Source organism: Mauremys reevesii, linkage group 19, assembly GCF_016161935.1.
Source record: "Mauremys reevesii isolate NIE-2019 linkage group 19, ASM1616193v1, whole genome shotgun sequence".
NCBI classification, from domain to species: domain Eukaryota; kingdom Metazoa; phylum Chordata; order Testudines; family Geoemydidae; genus Mauremys; species Mauremys reevesii.
Window position 1 is genome coordinate 16364415 of NC_052641.1, and position 19579 is coordinate 16383993.

The following is a 19579-nucleotide window of genomic DNA, read 5'->3' on the forward strand; positions in this document are numbered from 1 at the left end:
GCGAGGTGCTAAATGTGCTGCTGCTATATGCATGCCAAAGGAGAGATACGCCACATGAAACCTGGTCGACAGCTAACAGCGCACACATCAATTATTTCATTTACCCCTTCCCCACCACCAAGAGAAAGAAACAGGATCCATAAAAAGCTTTTTACTATATTTATCTAGATATTTACAACATGCTCTTTGCGGTGACATCTGAGATATTTTTTGCTGTCCCAATAAAAATTTCAGATTTGGAGACCAACATACAGTGATTTACTCATTTCATAACATATATTGTCAATTACTTCAAAAAAGAAAAAAAAAGGTTATGTTAAAAGAATACTAAGGTTGCAAAGTCAAGCACTAAAGTTAGGAAATGCCTGAAATAAGGTTGCCCATGCAACCAAGCAAGCAGAGGTTATTTAGTCCTACTTTTTCAACTCCCAACTGGTTTCTTAACTTTGAATGAAATTGTCATTGAACTGAACTAGCTGAATAAACTGAAATGAATACAATATTCTTTCTGAACCTACAGAAAGACTGTTGTCAAAAGCTGGTTTAGCATTTTAACAAATTTTGTTTCCAGTGTTTAATAAGTGAGTTTCACATCTCTGAACTGGTGTGACTGTTTAAAACTTCAGCAGCAAACATGTACTACAAAAATTACTTTATTTATTTAATTTAAATTTTAATAGATTACAGTAAACTTTACAACCTATGTTAAGGCCTACTAATTTCAAATTTAAATTTAATAATTTTTTTCGTTTTAAAAATAAACCTAATTAAAATATCTAATTTAAATTTTTTTTTAAAAAAATCTTACTGTTTTTTATCTACCTTGCTTCTGGTGCAGTGCGTCACTTATCTTCTCAAATATGGAGCCTTCTCTTCCTAACTCTCCTTCTCTCACCTTGGCTGATCTGTCTCCGCCTTCCCCTGTCCTAGCCAATGCTTCTTGGGTGGTTCCCTGAGTCTTTCCCATTAATCCTTTCTAACTACCTGCTTTGTCACCTTCTTCCTCCCACCCCCCTTCTTTCCACTGTCCATTCCCCATTGTCTGCAGGACAAGTAGGACGAAGTAGCTACTCCTAGGCCCGAACCAGCTAACCCACTGTCCCAAGGTGCTTCACCCTGAACAGCTGAACAGGCAGTCATTAATGAACCACCATAGTACCCTGCCTGCAAAGGACATGCTTAAAGCCTTGTCAGCCCTGGTGGGCACACAGAGACATATAGCATTTCATAACAACAACGTCACAATATTAACCAGAATTCGTAAGTTGTACAGACAAATTCCCCGCAATGTCATACGCATCATAGTATCTTCGTTCTTCCCAGTTTAACAGATGGAGAATTGAGGTGCAGAGATTAAAGCCAAAATTGTTAAAAGTATCCTCTAATTTCAGGTGCTCAATTTGAGAAGCCTAGGACCAGATTTTTCAGAGTATTTAGCATTCTATGGAACTTTATAAATTCAGACCAGAGCTCCCACTGACCTTAGCTGCAGTTACAAGCGCTCAGCACTTCTCCATAGATGTTTCAAGTTGGGTAGCCAGAAATGAGCAACAGTGGACACCTATGAAAATTTTTGTGTACATGACTTGCCCAGCATTACGTAGTTCACCTCCCAAAGACTTAATAAATATCTGCTTCAATTACCTTTGATAAATGAAATAACCGATCATTCATTTTCTGATATATCTGTAAAACTAATCTGAAAAGTTTTCAAAATAAATCACTTAAAAATGCATAGTGTGTACCTTCTAAAAATGAAACCTACATCTATCTCTGAGTTGTGAAGAATATGTATTAAGATTATACCAACCAACAAGAATGCACTTTTATGTAGAAATCCATGATCAAATCGAGTCTTCCTGACTAGTGATTTAAATAATGATTTAAATCAATTTGATTTATGCATTTCCCTGCCTCAGTTTCCTCACCACTCTTGAGCATTGTTTGGGCATTAGTCATAGTCCAAGACCACCACCACCAACTGCACGTCACTTTTCCAAATCATGGGAGTGTCTTTCCCCCTCTTATACAGCCAGTTTCCTTCTTTGTAGCACTTATATGCTACTGTGATAAGCACTATTAAAAAAAAAAAAGAGACCATGAAGAAATGAATAATTCTGTGTTCAGTGCAGTGTTTGGCTGATGTGTATGTGTAAATAAGGCATATGGTAACACACTGAATGATGAAAATAAAACAAAATATTGAATAGCTACTCATTCAGCGAGCATTGTCCATTCCTGTGTACTGAAGGAGGGAGAGATTTGGGGGGGCAAAATACACCTTGCAATCATGTTTTTAAAGACATTTAACAAGTACCCACAAGAGGGCCAATTTAAGGTTGCATGTCCAGCCTTGATTCTTGATTTCCTAACTTCTGAGTGCTTGACTTTGCAACTTTTGTTTCTGATATAACTGTTAATAATGGGATTTTAACAGTTTCAATTTTAAGTTAAAAAGTGAAAACTAGCTAAAGTGGCAAAGAAGCAGGGAGATATACTGGCAAGATTATTAATCCATTTTACATCAATTTACTGTGTTGTACGATCTCAGCATGATTCTGTACATAAAAATCTTCAAAAGTGCTGAGATTTCTATATTATTCAGGTACAACTATTTCCATAATTTAAAAAAAGACAACACAATCTTTTGGGAAGTAAATATTCCTCTATAGTGTTTACAAGGCAAGCACTGAACTTTCTATTAGTGCTAAGAAATGAAAATGGCTAGAAATAGTCCATTACTGTTGTTTACTTTCTTTACTTTTCTCAGCTTGGACAAACAGCATGCAGTTGTAAAAACCATAAGTAATCCAAATGCTTAAAACCGTCTCACTCTTTAAAACCGTCTAAAATGATTTTAGTAATACAGGGTAAGGGAATTTGTATTTTAAAAATATATGATTTTCAATCTGACCTTGTCTCTTTAAAATTTTTATGGCATCTTCAGTTCCAATTTGAGATTTTCATATGGGGCAAGTGAACCTTCTTTCTATATTAAATGCAAGACACTTTCTTGGTATGATCAGTAATATTAATAATGTAATAGTACCAATTTCAGAAGCAGCACTGTGGCATCACATGCATACCTACATGAATGGAAATGAAACCATGTATATCATTGCAACTTTTAATACATTAGGGGGGAAAAGCAGATCCTACATAGCTCAAGTATTTGATTTTTTTTCTCTTTTTACCCTACTCGCACATGACCTTGTCATCCCTCACCAACTAACACCAGCATATCTGATTAAAGACAATATGTGCTCTGCTTTATTGGAATCAAAGAAATACAGGGAAGAGAGAATGCTTTTCAGGGCCAAACCCAAGTTGTTAAATACTAAATTTGCACATATGACAGTGTTCAGCTCACTGAAGAAGCACCTAAAGAGCACAAAACCCCAAAACACTCAAATGACCTGTACTATCCTATTTACTACAAAAATGATTCCGAAATAATGCCAACACCCCAGTTAACTAGTTCTTCACTCAGATATCCCCAAAGGAGATTTAGCTTAGAGACTCAGCCAGCTTTAAATTACTATGTCACAGAGTTAAAACAAAGGGAAATCCTAAACAATTACTTTTACTGGATTGCAAAGTAACTGATATGCATTTGATTTTTCATGCATCAGCCGTCTTGCAGTACCAAGGAACATCCAGGCACTTTTCAATAACCTAATTATCACTTAAGCATCTTCCATCTGAGCCACAGACACTTTAGTTCTTCATTTAAAAGGGAGCCCTCCTTATTTTCTCACACTATACAACTATTAAATACTGAGAGAATCTTAAAAGGAGCAGGAAGCATTGATTCATCAGTGTACCGATTTAAGAGACTAAGCCTTCTTGCTGTCCGTACTTAATTATTAATGGAATAAATAAAAACCATTTATCTTTTGCTTATCAGCAGTGACCATCACAAAAGAGAGGTAAAAAATTCAATTACATTAATGTGGCTACCCACATTAGCTTCTTTGGCACATTCACTACAAGGTAAATCACATGTATTAACAATCAACAATTACTCCAGTAATACTGAACAACTGTGTGGGCACCTTGTGAGATTTGCTTCTGCAGCTTGGTGCTCCATCCCAGCCCAAAGAGTTATATTTCTTCCACCAGACAGGAAATGGCAAGTGACAGTGGTTTCAACTACACCTCTACATCGATATAACGCTGTCCTTGGGAGCCAAAAAATCTTACCATGTTATAGGTGAAACCGTGCTATATCGAACTTCCTTTGATCCTCTGGAGTGCACAGCCTCACCCACCCGGAGCACTGCTTTACTGCGTTATATCCGAATTCGTGTTATATCGGGTTGCGTTATATCAAGGTAGAGGTGTACCTATTCTCTCTTCTTTACTGGAAGTAGTATTCCTTTCAGAGTATGAACATCTGTCAGCCACCTTCAAAGAAATATCTTTGGCACCTAGAAGGCCACACACATCTTAGTGGAAGAAAGTGTCTCTTTCTACCCTGCACTCTGCCAAAGACTTGGTGTGACCTTTTGCAAGTCATTTAGGTCCACACTTTCAAAAGGCCACAGATTTTGAGTGACCATATTGAAACACATTAGACTTAATTTTCAGAAGTGCTGTGCACACAGCTTCCACCCACTTCAATTGGAGTTTTGGGTGTTCTGAAAACCAGACCCAAGTTATCTCAAGTTTGGGAAGAAAAACAAACACATACAAAAAAAAAAAAAAAAAAAACCATAGTGGCCTCTTCTTGAAAGTGTGGGTCTAAGTGACTTGCCAAGGGTTACAATAAGCCGTTCCACATTTTTGAAAGTTCTATTTCCTTACCTGAAAAACAGGCATGATGTTGTTCGACTGCTGTAAAGTTAAACTTTATTAATGTGTTTTAAATGCTTAGAGATCCTTGGATAGAAGATTCTATTATAAATGCAAAGTAGCATTACCCAATGCATGAAACATACACAGAACTCCTCCTTGGCACAAAGCTCCCCATTCTGAGTACCACTGGCAAAGACAGCCCAACTTGAAGGAATTCATTCAGAGCTTAGGAAGTAGAAAACCTCCAGCATCCACATTTTTGATAGAGATGGAAATCAACTTAGAAATGGCTGACTTGGAAGCTCTCTCTTCACTTTCTCAAGTAAATTAAGTTTTCCGAATATACTAAACTCTTATCTAAATCAGAGGTTCTCAAACTGTAGTCCGTGGACCACTGAGCTCTATTCAGGTGGTCCACGGATAGTTCCCTCTAAGGTGCGTGTCTGGGCAGCTGCACACAAGAGAAAGAAGGGCCACCCACCTAATTAGTGGAGCCGCGCAGGTGTCCCTCCACTAATTAGGTGCCTGGACCCTGGAGAAGATGCACATGTAAGGTGAGGTGGTGGCCTTGGGGGGATTAGAGGGTAGGTGGGAGGGGGCAGTGGAGGGAGAAGAGGGGGTGCAGGGAATTTGGGATGTGCAGGGCTACAGCAGTCAGAAAAAGAGGCGACTTTCCCCAGCTCCAGGGCTGCGGCTGGCAGGGAGAGATGGCCCTCCCTCCCAGCCTCAGGTTTGTGACTGCTGTGGCAGGGGAGAGACCTCCCTCCTTCCCAGCCCCAGCTCGGGAGCTGCCATGGTGGGAGCGAGAGGGCACATCCATCACATGAGAAAGGTAAGACGACTGATACTAAAATATGAGTGGTGTGCTTTTATTTGTAGAACCAAAAAAAGGTTTTTTTATATCACGCTTTTATCCAAAGTGCTTTACAATAGTTAGCTAACGGTACAAACAACATTTAGTGGTCCACCGAGACCCTCAGCAATTTTCAAGTGGTCCACGAAAAAAATAGTTTGAGAACCACTGATCTAAACAACCCACCTAGTACCAGAAAGTAAAGCATTATTTCCTTTACATTCCTAGGAGGCACAAAGGCCTCTGCATGCTAGGATTTCCCCACCCTGACCCCCCAGATTTCCCCTTATTGCACTGGCTCAGCTTCCCTAGTTGCAGCAATGGTGGGAGTGCTAGTGGCCATTGGTGTTTTGAGCACTATATCACATAGGATCTCCTCTGAGCAGAGGGAGATGAAAAGGGGCTTAAAATGCGAACAGCTGCCTGGACCCATGTCTACACTGGAGCTCTCATCATTGCGACCACTAATGGAGCTGAAAAAGTGGTAGCAAGAGTAGAAAATTATGGACACACACACACACACACAAAATCTAGTGTAGACACCCTTCAGTCCCTCAATGCTGCCACTATGCTACAATAGTGGCAGTAGTAACCTAAAATGACTATCACCTGGCTTAATGGTACTTTTCTGCAAAAAAACAACAGAAATGTCAGCAGTAATTGAAAATCTTTCAGATGCAAAAGAAACTATAAGGAGTCCAGCCTTCCTTATAGTTCAGTTAAGTGTTTATTACTACATGTTGGGAGTAACTTTTATCTTAGTCTTTTCCTCTCAGTAGCCATGATGTCAGGAAGAGAATCAACAAATTATGAAGTCAAATCTGTTCCCAAGAGATCTGGTCTGTGCAGGAACAATGAAGGACCGGCCATCATTTTCAGTGCCAACTCCTCCTTGAAAAGGTTGTATTCAGTAGGATTAGGACAGCCTTCTCTCCCCTTATTCTTTGTAGTAACCATGAAAAGTAATAGCCATAAATGGAAGGCATATGCCAAGGGGCTATTTTCTCCAGGGTTCAAACAGCATCAGGCTTGTTTAACCAAAAATTGACTGAAGGAGCTGTTCTAACCGTAATTTCATACAGATGTGGAGGCAACTGAAACTGAGACATCCTACCTTTTGCATAAATGCTGAAATATCTCTGGCTTTAAAGACAATTGCCTAGAATTTAGCTGACAAGCGGCGTCATCGAGAGGCGTCGCCCCCAAATTTCTGCGGCATTTCAGCGGCGACGCCTCTTGATGATGCCGCTTGCTGCCAAGTGACATCATCAAGAGGTGTCACCGCCCAAATGCCGCAGAAATTTGGTGGCATTTCGGCGGATGCTCCACCGCCGGCCAGGACACGGGCGCATTTAGCACTTTCAATCCTATGTAAAAGGGAAAAGTAATCAAGAAGTGAAGTGATCAAGAGAGGCAGAGAACATAACAGTACGAGACACTACTATAATTGTGAATTTATTTCCAGAACATACAAGTATTCACGCTTTTTGGAAGATAATGGCTATCCCACCATAATTTTGTGCAAATAAATTAATTTATATGCCTGGCACTAGTAGTTTTCCCCCGTTGATTCTGCACCATGCAGAATGCCTATGAACATCAACTATTTAGACATACTTTTAGCTCAGCTTTAGATTAGAAGAGTCTTCTGAGCATACAGTGCATAGTGAAGGCTCAAAACCATGGAGATGGCACAGACTGCAACTGGGCAGCATTAGCACTCTGTGGGTTTTGTAATTTTTGTTTTTAATTCTGGCAGACTTATTTAATTGGATGGAACACAAACAACATTTGCTGAGGAACATTTCCAACTGCATTCTGGAGCAGACAAGCAGCTGACTAGTTTCAGATGTAAGTAATGTTCCAGTCCTTGAGAACCTAAGCAGATACAATGGGCTTTTTCAATGCGAAGAGCAAGAACATGCACACACGAGCAGAAGATTGACCTCCTTTCACGTGTGCCATGGAATCAAACTATTTTCTTTTTTTTAAATTTTGAATTTCCCAGGTCACCATAAACTGAATGCCAAACATTTAAAAATTCTTAAAACTTAAATCTGTAACCTTTGGGAAAGGCTAAATCATTGGAATATCTTCTGGCCAAAGGGATACCTGAAAATAAATGTATAAAAGTTCCTAATAATGGCACCATGGATGAAAACATAGGTTTAGAAGCAAGCATGAGCCCCTTTTTCCCCTCTGCAACCCCGATAAGATTTAAAAAAAAAAATGGTGTAAATAAGGGGAATAGTATTTGACTTGGATGGAGGAAGTGAATGCAGCCTCCTTATCTGCACCCCATACCAGCTGAAACATGAAGCATCAGAGTGGACACAGAAGACTAAGATGTATTCTGTCTTCTCAGAAAAAAAGACAGCTTTTTAAAAAATCTGCAGGGAGAAGGAAGGATGGTCTAGTGATTAGGACACTAGCATATATCTTATGAAATTCAGGTTCAACTCCTTGTTCAGACAGACTTCCTGTGTGACCTTGTGCAAGTCACAGTCTTTTTATGCCTCAAATTCCCATCTGTGAAATGGGGATAACATTTCACGTTGCCTTATGAAGTAGGGAGGATAAATACATTAAAGGTTGTGAGGGGCTCAGGTATTGTCAGCTGGCTCTGGGCATGGTAATATAGCAACCCAATGAGCTCGACTGGGCACAATAAACCCTCACTAAGTGACTGCGCTTCCTGATTGGACAGAAGGGCCAAGAGATTCCCTATTTAAGCCTGGCAGCAACTGGAGCACAGTTACTTAATGCGTTCCACACCCACAGCTGTGCCAGCCCTGCTATCTGTCCAGCCCTTGCTTGCTCTGATCCAGTCCTAGTCCCTGCCTACCTCGGACTTCTTGATTCCTAACTCCTGGGTCTCACCAGTGGCTTGTCTCCTGACCATGACTCCAGCTCAGTCCCCTAATTCTGCTCCACTCACTAAGCCAGACTCCTGCTCCAGCCACTAGGTCACACCATCTACACTTCCGTGTGTGACGGATATTATGGTAATGGGAGCCACATAAGTGAGAAAGATAGAGAGAGAGAGAGATAGGAGAGGGGAAGCAACCACAGATGTAGGCAAGCTTTTCTCCAAACAATGGTTAAGTATGCAATTCTCACATCACTACACTAACATCCATTAGACAAGACAACAATCTTCATCAGGGTTAACTTGGTCCACTAAACAAAGTAAACCTTTAGCAGAAGAAAGTACTAAAATTGTGGGGAGAAAGGAGAGATTTTATTCCCCATCTTCCACATCAGTATGGAAAATTTTGATGCCACACTCAAGACTAAAATAGGACTACCTTCTTTAAAACAGTTAGATATAGTTTATTCACTCTCTATCATTAGAGGAAACATTACTTGTCAACATGTCCCCTTACGAAGCCGCAGCAATTTATGAATAGAAAAATCCACTTCAACTCAAGCCAGATTTTAGAGACAGATGAAGGAAGTTAATCTGGTTAAGAGTGAACAAATATTCTAGCATGTGAATGCAGAGTGGTGAGGGATATCAGTCAGAAGCTGTTACAATTCAAAATACAAAAGGATAAATTCGTAAGTTTCTAAAGTACACCTCTACCCCGATATAAGGCGACCCGATAGAACACGAATTCGGATATAACGCGGTAAAGCAGTGCTCGGGGGGGGGGGGGGGGAGCGGAGCTGCGCACTCCGGCGGATCAAAGCAAGTTCAATATAACACGGTTTCACCTATAACGTAGTAAGATTTTTTGGCTCCCAAGGACAGCGTTATATCGGGGTAGAGGTGTACCATGATGAAATACTATCTGTATTTTGCTACAGATTTAAAATGAACAACAGGGTAGCCATCTGGAATGAATCCATGTTAAAATACACTCAATTGGTACAGGAACCAACAGTACTCATTTTTAGTTTGCAATAAAAATGCATATACCACTAAAACAGAAAGTATTGTTTTTTCCACTAGCCATGGGGGAAAAAAAATAAATGAACAGTGTTTTGTTCCTGAAAGAGTATCAATCAAATGGGGAAAAAATGAAATCAAATTAATCATAAACAAGATGCTTTCAAAATACAACTCACTTCTTCTGGACTTAAACTTCTTGTACAGTGTACCAACCAAAGAATTAACACAGATCCTACACAGTAATTACCAGCAAACATATTCATAGGGCTTGGCCTGCAATGACAGCTGCCACTGGTTATCATTCTTCTCAAGAATGCAAATGATTAAGAAAGATTAAATACCTACTTTGGTTAAATACACTTGATAATGAGTTTCTTTCCTTTTTGTATAGGGTGTTTCATGTTGGCAGCTAATGGATCTTGCATTAAATTGTTTTAATTCGAAAACACCACCATCTGTTGTTTGAATTATCAAACTTAAGAAAGGAGGCAAGCTAAAGCAAGGAGTGAAGGGAAGATGATGGAAGAAAGAGTATAGGCTTTATATATATATGGAGCATTCCTTCAATGTTGTATTCCTTCTTTCAATTTCTTACTTTGAAAAAGGTTTGCAAATAGATCTCCATCTAACACTGAAACATTAATTTACAATCAGAACATTTCTTGTAGTCTGGAAACTTAGTGAAGCTATAATTGCACTCAGTGATATGTTCTAGCTTTAAACAATGTCTTTGTAATATATTGATCAGTGTAACATACAACACAGCTTGTAAGAAAAGAGTAACCACATTCCCACACTTTAAAAACTGTCAGTTTTGACAAACAGCTTTTAAGTGAAAATGGCCCTCAACAAGGCATTTAAAAAAATTGTAAAAACACATTACAAGAACAAAAACTGGTCTTTCAAGGTAGTGCTTGGATTTATCAGCCACAAGAAAATCACAAAGGACCTTCTGCCACTCTGATTTGATCATGCAAGCCTCTGTGAAGACCTTGCCTGGTCCATTATTTATTTAAAAATATATAGTCTTTCCACATTTACTGCAAAGTGTGGCAAACATGAGATGTTTTTCAGATCTCATTGTGGCTGACACAGCAAAACACACAAAGAAGTTAGAAGGCCATCAGAGCAATGCAAAATTCACTTTGAAAGACCACTTCAAAGAAGTGTCCCCTCAGTCCATTCAAGCACATACTTCTACTACTACTAGTGTATGTCAGTGTCAATTTTAAAAGATCACTAATGTTTAAGGACACAGCGAAAGTTGTACACTGCCCTAGGGGGGAGGGATAGCTCAGTGGTTTGAGCACTGGCCTGCTAAACCCAGGGTTGTGAGTTCAATCCTTGAGGGGGCCACTTAGGGATCTGGGACAAAAATTGGTCCTGCTAGTGAAGGCAGGGGGCTGGACTCAATGACCTTTCAAGGTCCCTTCCAGTTCTAGGAGATTGGTATATCTCCAATTATTACCTTTCCTTTAATTCACCAAAAAGAAAAGCAGACAATGAAATAAGCAAGGGTTGTAATCTTTCTGTCATATTATATATTTACACATACTACATATGCACAAAATGAGAGTACAAACAGGATCAGAGGACAAGACATACTTTATGAAAGGAGAGCTATGCAGCTATTTTAGAAAAACTGGTAAGTGACAAAGGATTTGATCATAGCCTCGAGACCCTAGAGAGGTGGTTAAACTAGGAGTAGAATACTAGAAATCCTACTTGATCCCTCTACCTATGTCCTACTTTGCTAATTCCTCTGCAGGGCTATCCCACACAAGGCTTCCATCATTTGTGCTTCTATTTAACTACCCAACATTTTTTAAATGGCACCAACAGCAGCAGAATCAAGATAACTTTAATCCAGGAGCAAAAGCAAGCTGTTAATTTCTTTTATTCATTACTACTACTACTACTATATTTTCAACCTAAAGTTACCTCACATACATTCAGTGGAGGAGGAGGGAAATTAAAACAAAAATAAGAAACACCAAGAACTTTACAAAAATTGAAATCTAAGTTATGACTTTTAACTGAGGTTGGCAGTGCTGCAGCCTGAATAGAACATAGCCATGCCCCCTGAAAAACCTGTCATTAATGTTCTCCTTCTTTGCTGCTTTTCTCTGCAGGTGCAAAAGCCAGTGACTAGAGACTGGACACCCACCTGCAGTCACCTCTGGTGCCAGCCCAATTGGGCACCAAGCCCAAAGGAGGGGGAGGCAAGGATGGGGAGAAGGTTCAATCCAGGGGAACACTGAGTATCAGGAGAGTCACTATCTGAAGGGCATCTGGTATTCAAATGCTCAAAGCAAGTTAAAAGAAAAGCCTGGAATCTCAGGGCTACCAACAGAAGTTCTTCCCTCCTGCTGAAGATAAGTACTGGAACAAGCAAAGCCCTTTATATAGGGACAATGACATCTCCAAAAGCTTTGTTTGCACCTGCTAGAAACAAGAATACATTACCTACAGTCTGGGATGTGAGAGAAAAAGAACCCCCAAACAATAAAAAGGGTGTGGAATTATTTAAAAAAAAAATTTGAATTAACTAACTCCATTTTAACTAACTCCAATCTGTTTTTGTCCTATCCAGAGTCAGCCACCAGCAGTGGTTCAAAGTTGCTGAAGTCATACTGTGTTGTTATACTCCACAGCAGGGGTTCTCAAACTTCATTGCACCACGACCCCCTTGTGACAACAAAATTACTACACAACCCCAGGAGGGGGGGGGGGGGGAACGAAGCCTGAGCCTGCCCGTACCCCATCACAGTGGGCAGGGGAGCCAAAGACCAAGGGTTTCAGTCCCAGGCAGGGGGCCTGTAACCTGATCCCCGCAGCCCAGGGCTGAAGCCCTCAGGCTTCCGCCCTGCATGGTGAGGCTCAGGCTTCAGCCCCCGGCCCCGGCTTCAGCCCCCGGCCCCGGCTTCAGCCCCCGGCCCCAGCAAGTGTAAGCCAGCCCTGGCGATCTCATTAAAACAGGGTCCCGACGCACTTTGGGGTCATGACTCAGTCTGAGATCTGCTGCTGGGAAAATCATTGTGAATTACCAACGGCTTGTCTACTCGGGAAATTCATATGCAGCAAGCTAGAGTGTGAATTTACTGGACACTAGCAACTCCACACCAACTGCCTGTGTCGACACTCTCACTGCATACTAAAAGCCCTTGTGCGCTTTAGTTTAATACACTTTAAAATGTACTAAACTAAATCACCCAAAGTCACTTTTAGTGCACAGTACGAGTGTCCACACAGGGAGTAAGTACAGAGCAGCTAGTGACCTGTAAATCCACACCCTGGCTGGATGCACACTAACGTTCCCGTGCAGACAAGCTCTAAATTTGCAAGTTAGCACATAAGCAAACCAATAAGCTTAAAGGATATGGCAAATAAAAGTGCATTTTGTTCAATTATGTATAAAACTGTACTAAGGATACCATAATATAGCCTCCAAAAATATACTATAAGGTAACAATTTGAGTAAGAGACTTCATTAGAGCACTCCCTCTACCACTGAGAAGTTAAGCAACACTTTTCTGGTGAAAATGATTCTATGTACTGACTAACAAAAGGTAAAATTAGTGAGATACTACTTCAGTATGACTGACAGCACTCAATGTAAACCATCATTAGATCATACACACTGTCTGAGGGTTTGTAATTGTATTTGATATTTAAATGGACACTGTCAACTTCAAATTTTATCAATTTTAAAATAAGCGAGAAGTAGATCTATACCTGTCCAAAGACACCTGCCAAATTTTGTAGTTTTAAAATCCCATTTTTCAATTTAAAATGTTATTCTCTCCTTACTGTGGCACGCAAGACCCACAGAGGAACTCAGTTTAATTCATATAGCAGAAATGTCGAAACAGACGACATACAAGTACGAAATACGCCAAGTTACAAAATACTAATGAAAAAAATATATTTTTCTTTAACATCTTTCAGTTACAGAAATCATAGTAATAGGTTAAAAAAATCCGATAAGTGTGATTTTTTTTTTTTTAAACTTGAAAGCGTCTCTAAATTTCATTTTGGACAGTGAACCTAAATTCAGTTTCTTCCCATCAAACCCTTTACCATTTTAGGACTCCTTTTGCTGTTTCACTAGACTAATTATATTAAACTATTTTCTCAGTCCTGCAATATCTATTTTTCTTTGCATCAACTGAAAGGAGCAATGGCCATCTGCAGTGGTGAAGCAGTTGTCTCATTCTTGATGGTTGCAACAAAAACAACAAGGAATTTATTCAGAGCTGTATACAGATGTGGTTGTCTTAAATAGAAACGTGATCCTGAAACACCATGCTTACAAAACTTCACATTCCAAAGCAGGTTGATCTTTATGGACAACTACAGAATACTAAGCTGTCACATAAACCACCACTAATAAGTTGTGCTTTTGATTCCCTACAACCAAAAAGTCCCCACCTGCCAAAGATGGTCATGCAGTCTTTCCCCTCCATCTGTTCTGCAGCAACACACTTCGAATGGCCAAAATCAGCAGGCTTCTGAATTTGTCAACTCCAGCAACTGTAAGGATGAGTTAACAAAAACATTGAGCCTGCATCCTTCCTCACACCTTCCCCCGCAAAAGGGAGTTGTAACCTTCATTTCTGCAGTGTTGTAGAATCCTCTCATCCACCTTAAGTTCTCTAAAAGACAGCTAATTGTGACTCCAAGTCACTAACTGGCTCCCTCATTTATAAGAGGAAAAAAGTGTGTTGACTTGTGCCCTTTAAGCACTGATACTCCAGCTGAGTAAATTAAGAGCTATACTGTGAAAAGCAAATTGCACCAAAGGAAGGTACATAGCCAAGTAAGGCACAGTAGCAATTTTATATCTTCTTCAATCTTTCTGAAATGTGATTAAGCTTGACCTTTAAATCTACTGGATCAACCAATCAATTCTGCTGAAAAAGTCATGCATGTGATGTAAGACCATGCCCTGTATAAGACACAACCTTCAATGGCTTCAATGGCCTACCCACTTTATTTCACTGGAAAAGTTACCAAGATTTGTCTCAATTGATTTTACTTGTAAGGAAAACACAACATCAAAACTGCAGCATCAGCAGACACTAAAGGTCTTAGCTTCTTGCAGGATGAATGCAATATCAATAGTTATTAGGACGTATTCATACAAGGTACACAAGAGGGATGGAGAGAAGATGCTAGTAATCCAACTTAATCCTAAAGCGGCCCCAAATCAGGCTCTTTAGACTGTGGGAAAAGAAAAAAAAATCAAGGAAAAAAAACTTTAAATATTCCTGAGACTTTGCTGGGCAAAATGCTGGATCATAATATTCTGACATTTACAGAAAAAGAAAGGACACACAAATAAGTTAATGATTCCAGAGAAAATAGATCAAGAAGTCAAGCACCTCCTTCCCTTTATCCCTAAACACATAAGCACTTGAGAGGGGGCAATACTGAGGTATTTTGTGGATATATAATTTAATCTGTGACACTATCTCACAGTAGAAATTCTTGCAAAAAGTCTGAGTTTTTGTTTTGTTTTTTAAATGTACTCTGCATCTTCTGCACATATATTTTCCCTTATAATGCATATAAGGCAATTCCAGTTCACACTAATGTTTTATTCCATAATTCTAGAATACAGCATCTAATTTAGATTAGTCCTGGTACCACACAGCTCAAGCCAACATTGTTTCCAAGATGGAAAAACAACCTACAATTTGAAAAATGAAGGAAGATTTCAACAAATCAAATAAATGTTTTATCATCTTGTACAGCGCTGATAACAGAGAATAGAGGTAATGTAAAACAGTATTAAAATATTCAAAAATCAAAGCAATCCAAAACATATAAGTTGTAAGATGCCCAAGTATACTTCAGTTTAATAAGAATTATGACCTAGCTGTTATATAGCACTTTTCCTCAGTAGCTCTCAAAGCACTTTATAAAAGGAAGGAAGTATCATGATCCCAATTTCAGATGGGAAAGCTGAGACACAGAGAAGTGAAGTGATTTTCCCAAAGTTACCCAAGCAGCTAGTTAAAGGGCTAGGAACAAAACCCAGGTCTCCACAATCCCAGTCTAGTGCCCAATCCAGGGCCGGCTCCAGGCACCAGCTTATCAAGCAGGTGTTTTGGGCGGCAACTCCGGAACGGGGGCGGCACTTTCAAGTATTCGGCGGCAATTCGGTGGAGGGTCCCTCACTCCCGCTCAGAGCGAAGGACCTCCCGCTGAATTGCCGCAGATCGCGATCGCGGCTTTTTTTATTTATTTATTTATTATTTTTTGGCTGCTTGGGGCGGCAAAACCCCTGGAGCCGGCCCTGGCCCAATCCATAAGGCCACACTTCCTTTCCCCCAGAATTTGTTCCCATTAGAGAGCTTTCAAAATTCCAACACTCAGATCATTCCCCACTTTTTGTTCGCACATAGGTAGCGGACAGTATATTAGCAGACACTTTTCTTCTTTAACAGTTCTTCACAACCCTTCCCTTCTCCTTGTAAAGGCAAACAGAATTTCCTTATAGCATTCAGAACATCCTACTCCAGAGCCGATCACTGGCAACAAAGAAGTCAATACTGCTTGGTGGGATGTGTGAATGCCATTTAGGGCATGTCTTCACTAGCAACGTTAAAGCGTTGGCCGCAGCAGCGCTTTAACGTTGCTGTGTAGTTGTGGCATACGTTTTAAAAAAAAACAAAAAAACACCTCCATGAGGGGAATAGCTCCAAGCGCTGGTAGTACGGCTCCCAGTGCTGGTGCACTATCTACACTGGCACTTTACAGCTCTGAAACTTGCAGCACTCAGGGGTGTGTTTTTTCACATCCCTGAGCGAGAAAGTTGCAGTGCTGTAAAGTGCCAGTGTAGACAAGCCCCAAGTTGGAACCATCATGTTGTAAGCCACAGGAGACCCTGCAAATCTGATCAGCTCTGTGAACTATTTAATGACTACATAGGGCTTTAGAGGATACGCCAGGTAAACTAGCTATAACAGGATGACTAGATGTTGAAAGGGAGATGGGTCCAGCCCCACCTTTGACACATTTAGCTCACCTCCCTAGGTGGAGTAAACTAGCAAAGTCACATGATGGGCAGGGCGCATGGCTAAATCAGGCCTTCTTGGTAGGGGAAAGAGATAAAAAACAGATGCCTGTGGACAGGCAGGAAGGAAAGACTCCAGTTAGAAAACTTTGGTTGCTGGTTGACCGAGAGCAGAGCAAGACTCAGAAAGCAGAAGGGCTGCATAAACTTCTCTATGCAGAGAGACTATTCCTAGCTCCCGGGCAGAGGGCCTTGGGAGTGCAAGCCTGCTAGGATGGCTGGAGCGTAGAGAGTAAGTCTGCTAGAGGAAAGCCTCAGCAGAAACAAGACTAAGAACACAGCATGAAGTGTTGTGAGCCAGCTAGGAAAGGCTTATGGAAAAGGCGTATGTTTCCCTGTAAACTTTGTTAATAAACCCAGACCCCAAAGAAGTGGCATTACTCAACACATGAAATCCTTTATTCAAGCTACTGGAGAGCCCAAAAGGGGGAAACTGAGGCAACAACTAGCTCAAAGCCAGACTGGGTAAGCAGCACTGCTATACTAGCCAATTCACTCCAAATGGCATATGCCAAATTTAAGACACATTCTATGAAATTCTGGAAATGCACTGCTCTGAGTAAAACTGAACCATAAGGCAGGCCAGGAAACTTGTTAGACCTCAACAGGTTGACAACTGCAGAGAAAACCCTAAATAGAACATAACAAAGCATATGGGTAGGACAATGTTAGAATAAAAATCTAACTACTGTGAAATGCAGAATGATTTTTTTTTTTTAAAAAAAGAAGCAATGAAACCTCAACAGGAAGGGGAAAAAAATCCCCCTCAAGGTTGAATGTATCAGTAGAGGAACAATGTTTTTTAAAATATATCACACTTATTTGAGCTAAGTTAAAAAGTGACATTTCCTCTAAATGGGTTGTTCTTTTAATGCAAGGAAAAGCCAACTTCTGAAATACTGCTATAGTTGAGAATGTCATCATTTCCATCATAAAACTGTTTTTCAGATATCAGTAGCAGCTGTTTCAAACTGAATTAGACTAAAACTGGAAACAAGCTGTCAAGACCCAACAAATTGAGTCAGCTGTTTTTATTGTAATGGTCAGCCAAAAACACAAATATAGTAACATTCTATTATTTCAGATCCTGACAACCTCAAAGAACCTCTTAAAAAAAAAGTTCTGTTAGCATAGATTTATTGCTTTGGGTTTTTAGGATGGGGGGGGAATGTCAAATTGTGCATATCAGGGATTCTCAAATGTTTTCATACCTTAGAGAGCTTAAGACAGAAACCCTCTTGATGGTTCTCTCTCCTAGATATTTCACCTTACCTGTAGCAGCTACAGATGTAATGTAATTGGTGTGGCTGACAAGATATAACCAAGGACAGCATATGTGCGCTGTTTCTTTCCTCTTCTTGTGTGCAGGATTATAAAAAGAGTAAAGCTCTTCAGGGCAGGAAATGTGTGCGCGCACACACACATTAGGAAATATTTGCACCATTGATTTCAATGAGACTTCATATGCAAAAGTAAAACTCTATGTTCAGAAAAGTAAAGCACAGTACTGCTGCAGTTGCAGATTATGTGATCACACATCTATGAAAAGTTTAATATGTATTTAAATTAAATTAAAATATAAAGAGAGATATATCTAGATAGGACTAAAGTAACGCTATGTCTATACTACTATCTCCCTATGCCACCAGAAGAGAGTTCTCCTGTCGGCATAATTAAACAACCTCCAGTGAGCAGTGGTAGCTATGTTCACAGGAGAGTGTCTCTCGCCAACAGAGTGTTGTCCACGCCGGTGCTTTTTTCGGTGAAACTTATGTTGGTTGAGGGGTGGGGGGGTGTTTTTTTCCCACATCCCTGACCTACAAAAGTTTTACTGACAAAAATGTAGACATAGCCTAACTATGATAAAAGCAAGGAAATTCACAAACGTGGCTGCCATTCAACCCTTAATTGATTCATTTGCATCTGTATACCTGACAGGGTATGCACAGATCACTACAGTGTTTGAATTCAGGGACAGAAGAATATTTAGAGAATCTAAGCACAATGGGGCAAGCAAAGAGAAGACTGGTAGCTTAGCTCTTAATTTTACCTTTTTAAATGTAAAAGAGTTTTATATTTGTATTTCATATTTTAAAAAGGTAGCTGTTTGCAGTCATGCTCTGGTTTCCAATCAAACCCTAGAATGTCTCTGAAAAACACTCAATGTCAGATGTAAGGCCATATCTACACTACCACTTCTGTTGGCAAAACTTATGTTGCTCGGGGGGTGGGTTTTTTTCACACTCCTGAGCAACAAAAGTTTCACTAGCATAAGCAATAGTGTGCACAGCGCTACATTGGTGGGAGAGCTTCTCCCGCCAACAGAGCTAACACCACTCATTGGGGGGTGGTTTCATTATACTGACAGGAGAGCCCTCTCCCTTCAGCATAGAACAGCTACACCAGAGATCTTACAGCTGTGCCACGGTAAGGTCTCTACAGTAGACATAGCCTAATTCTACCCAATAAGTATCTTAGTTATTTTGTCAGATAGTCAATGTACAAACTTTTGAAGGAGATAACAGCCATCTGGATAAGGCCAAATAATTCTTAGAGGTATCAAACATACATAGTTTGGGGGAAGGGGTTAAAGTAAGAAATTGAAAAAAAAAAAAACACACACCACACTGACACCAAGCAAGTGAGTAAGTACAATGATGTGAGATTTATACTGTGTTCATTGAGAATAAGCTTCTATGCTAGGGATAGGCAACCTGCGGCACGCAAGCTGATTTTCAGTGGCACTCACACTGCCTGGGTCCTGGCCACCGGGCTGGGGGGCTCTGCATTTTAAATTTAATTTTAAATGAAGCTTCTTAAACATTTTAAAAACCTTATTTACTTAACATATAAACAATAGCTTAGTTATATATTATAGACTTATAGAAAGAGACCTTCTAAAAACGTTAAAATGTATTACTGGCATGCAAAACCTTAAATTAGAGTGAATAAA

The 19579-nt window shown here is 40.0% G+C and overlaps 1 protein-coding gene across 14 annotated transcripts in view; it reads right to left on the reverse strand.

Annotated features, from left to right (window-relative positions):
- MED27 (mediator complex subunit 27) overlaps nucleotides 1-19579 on the reverse strand; it is a 156027-nt gene that overhangs the window by 111315 nt on the left and 25133 nt on the right. Inside the window, exon 3 of one of the 14 annotated variants that reach the window (XM_039506811.1) lies at nucleotides 14031-14078. The exons of the other annotated variants lie outside the window; for them this stretch is intronic. Within the exon in view, the coding sequence (XP_039362745.1) occupies nucleotides 14046-14078 (33 nt within the window). The 3' untranslated portion in view covers nucleotides 14031-14045. Of the gene's footprint in view, nucleotides 1-14030; nucleotides 14079-19579 lie in introns of those variants that run through there. 14 annotated transcript variants of the gene reach the window in all.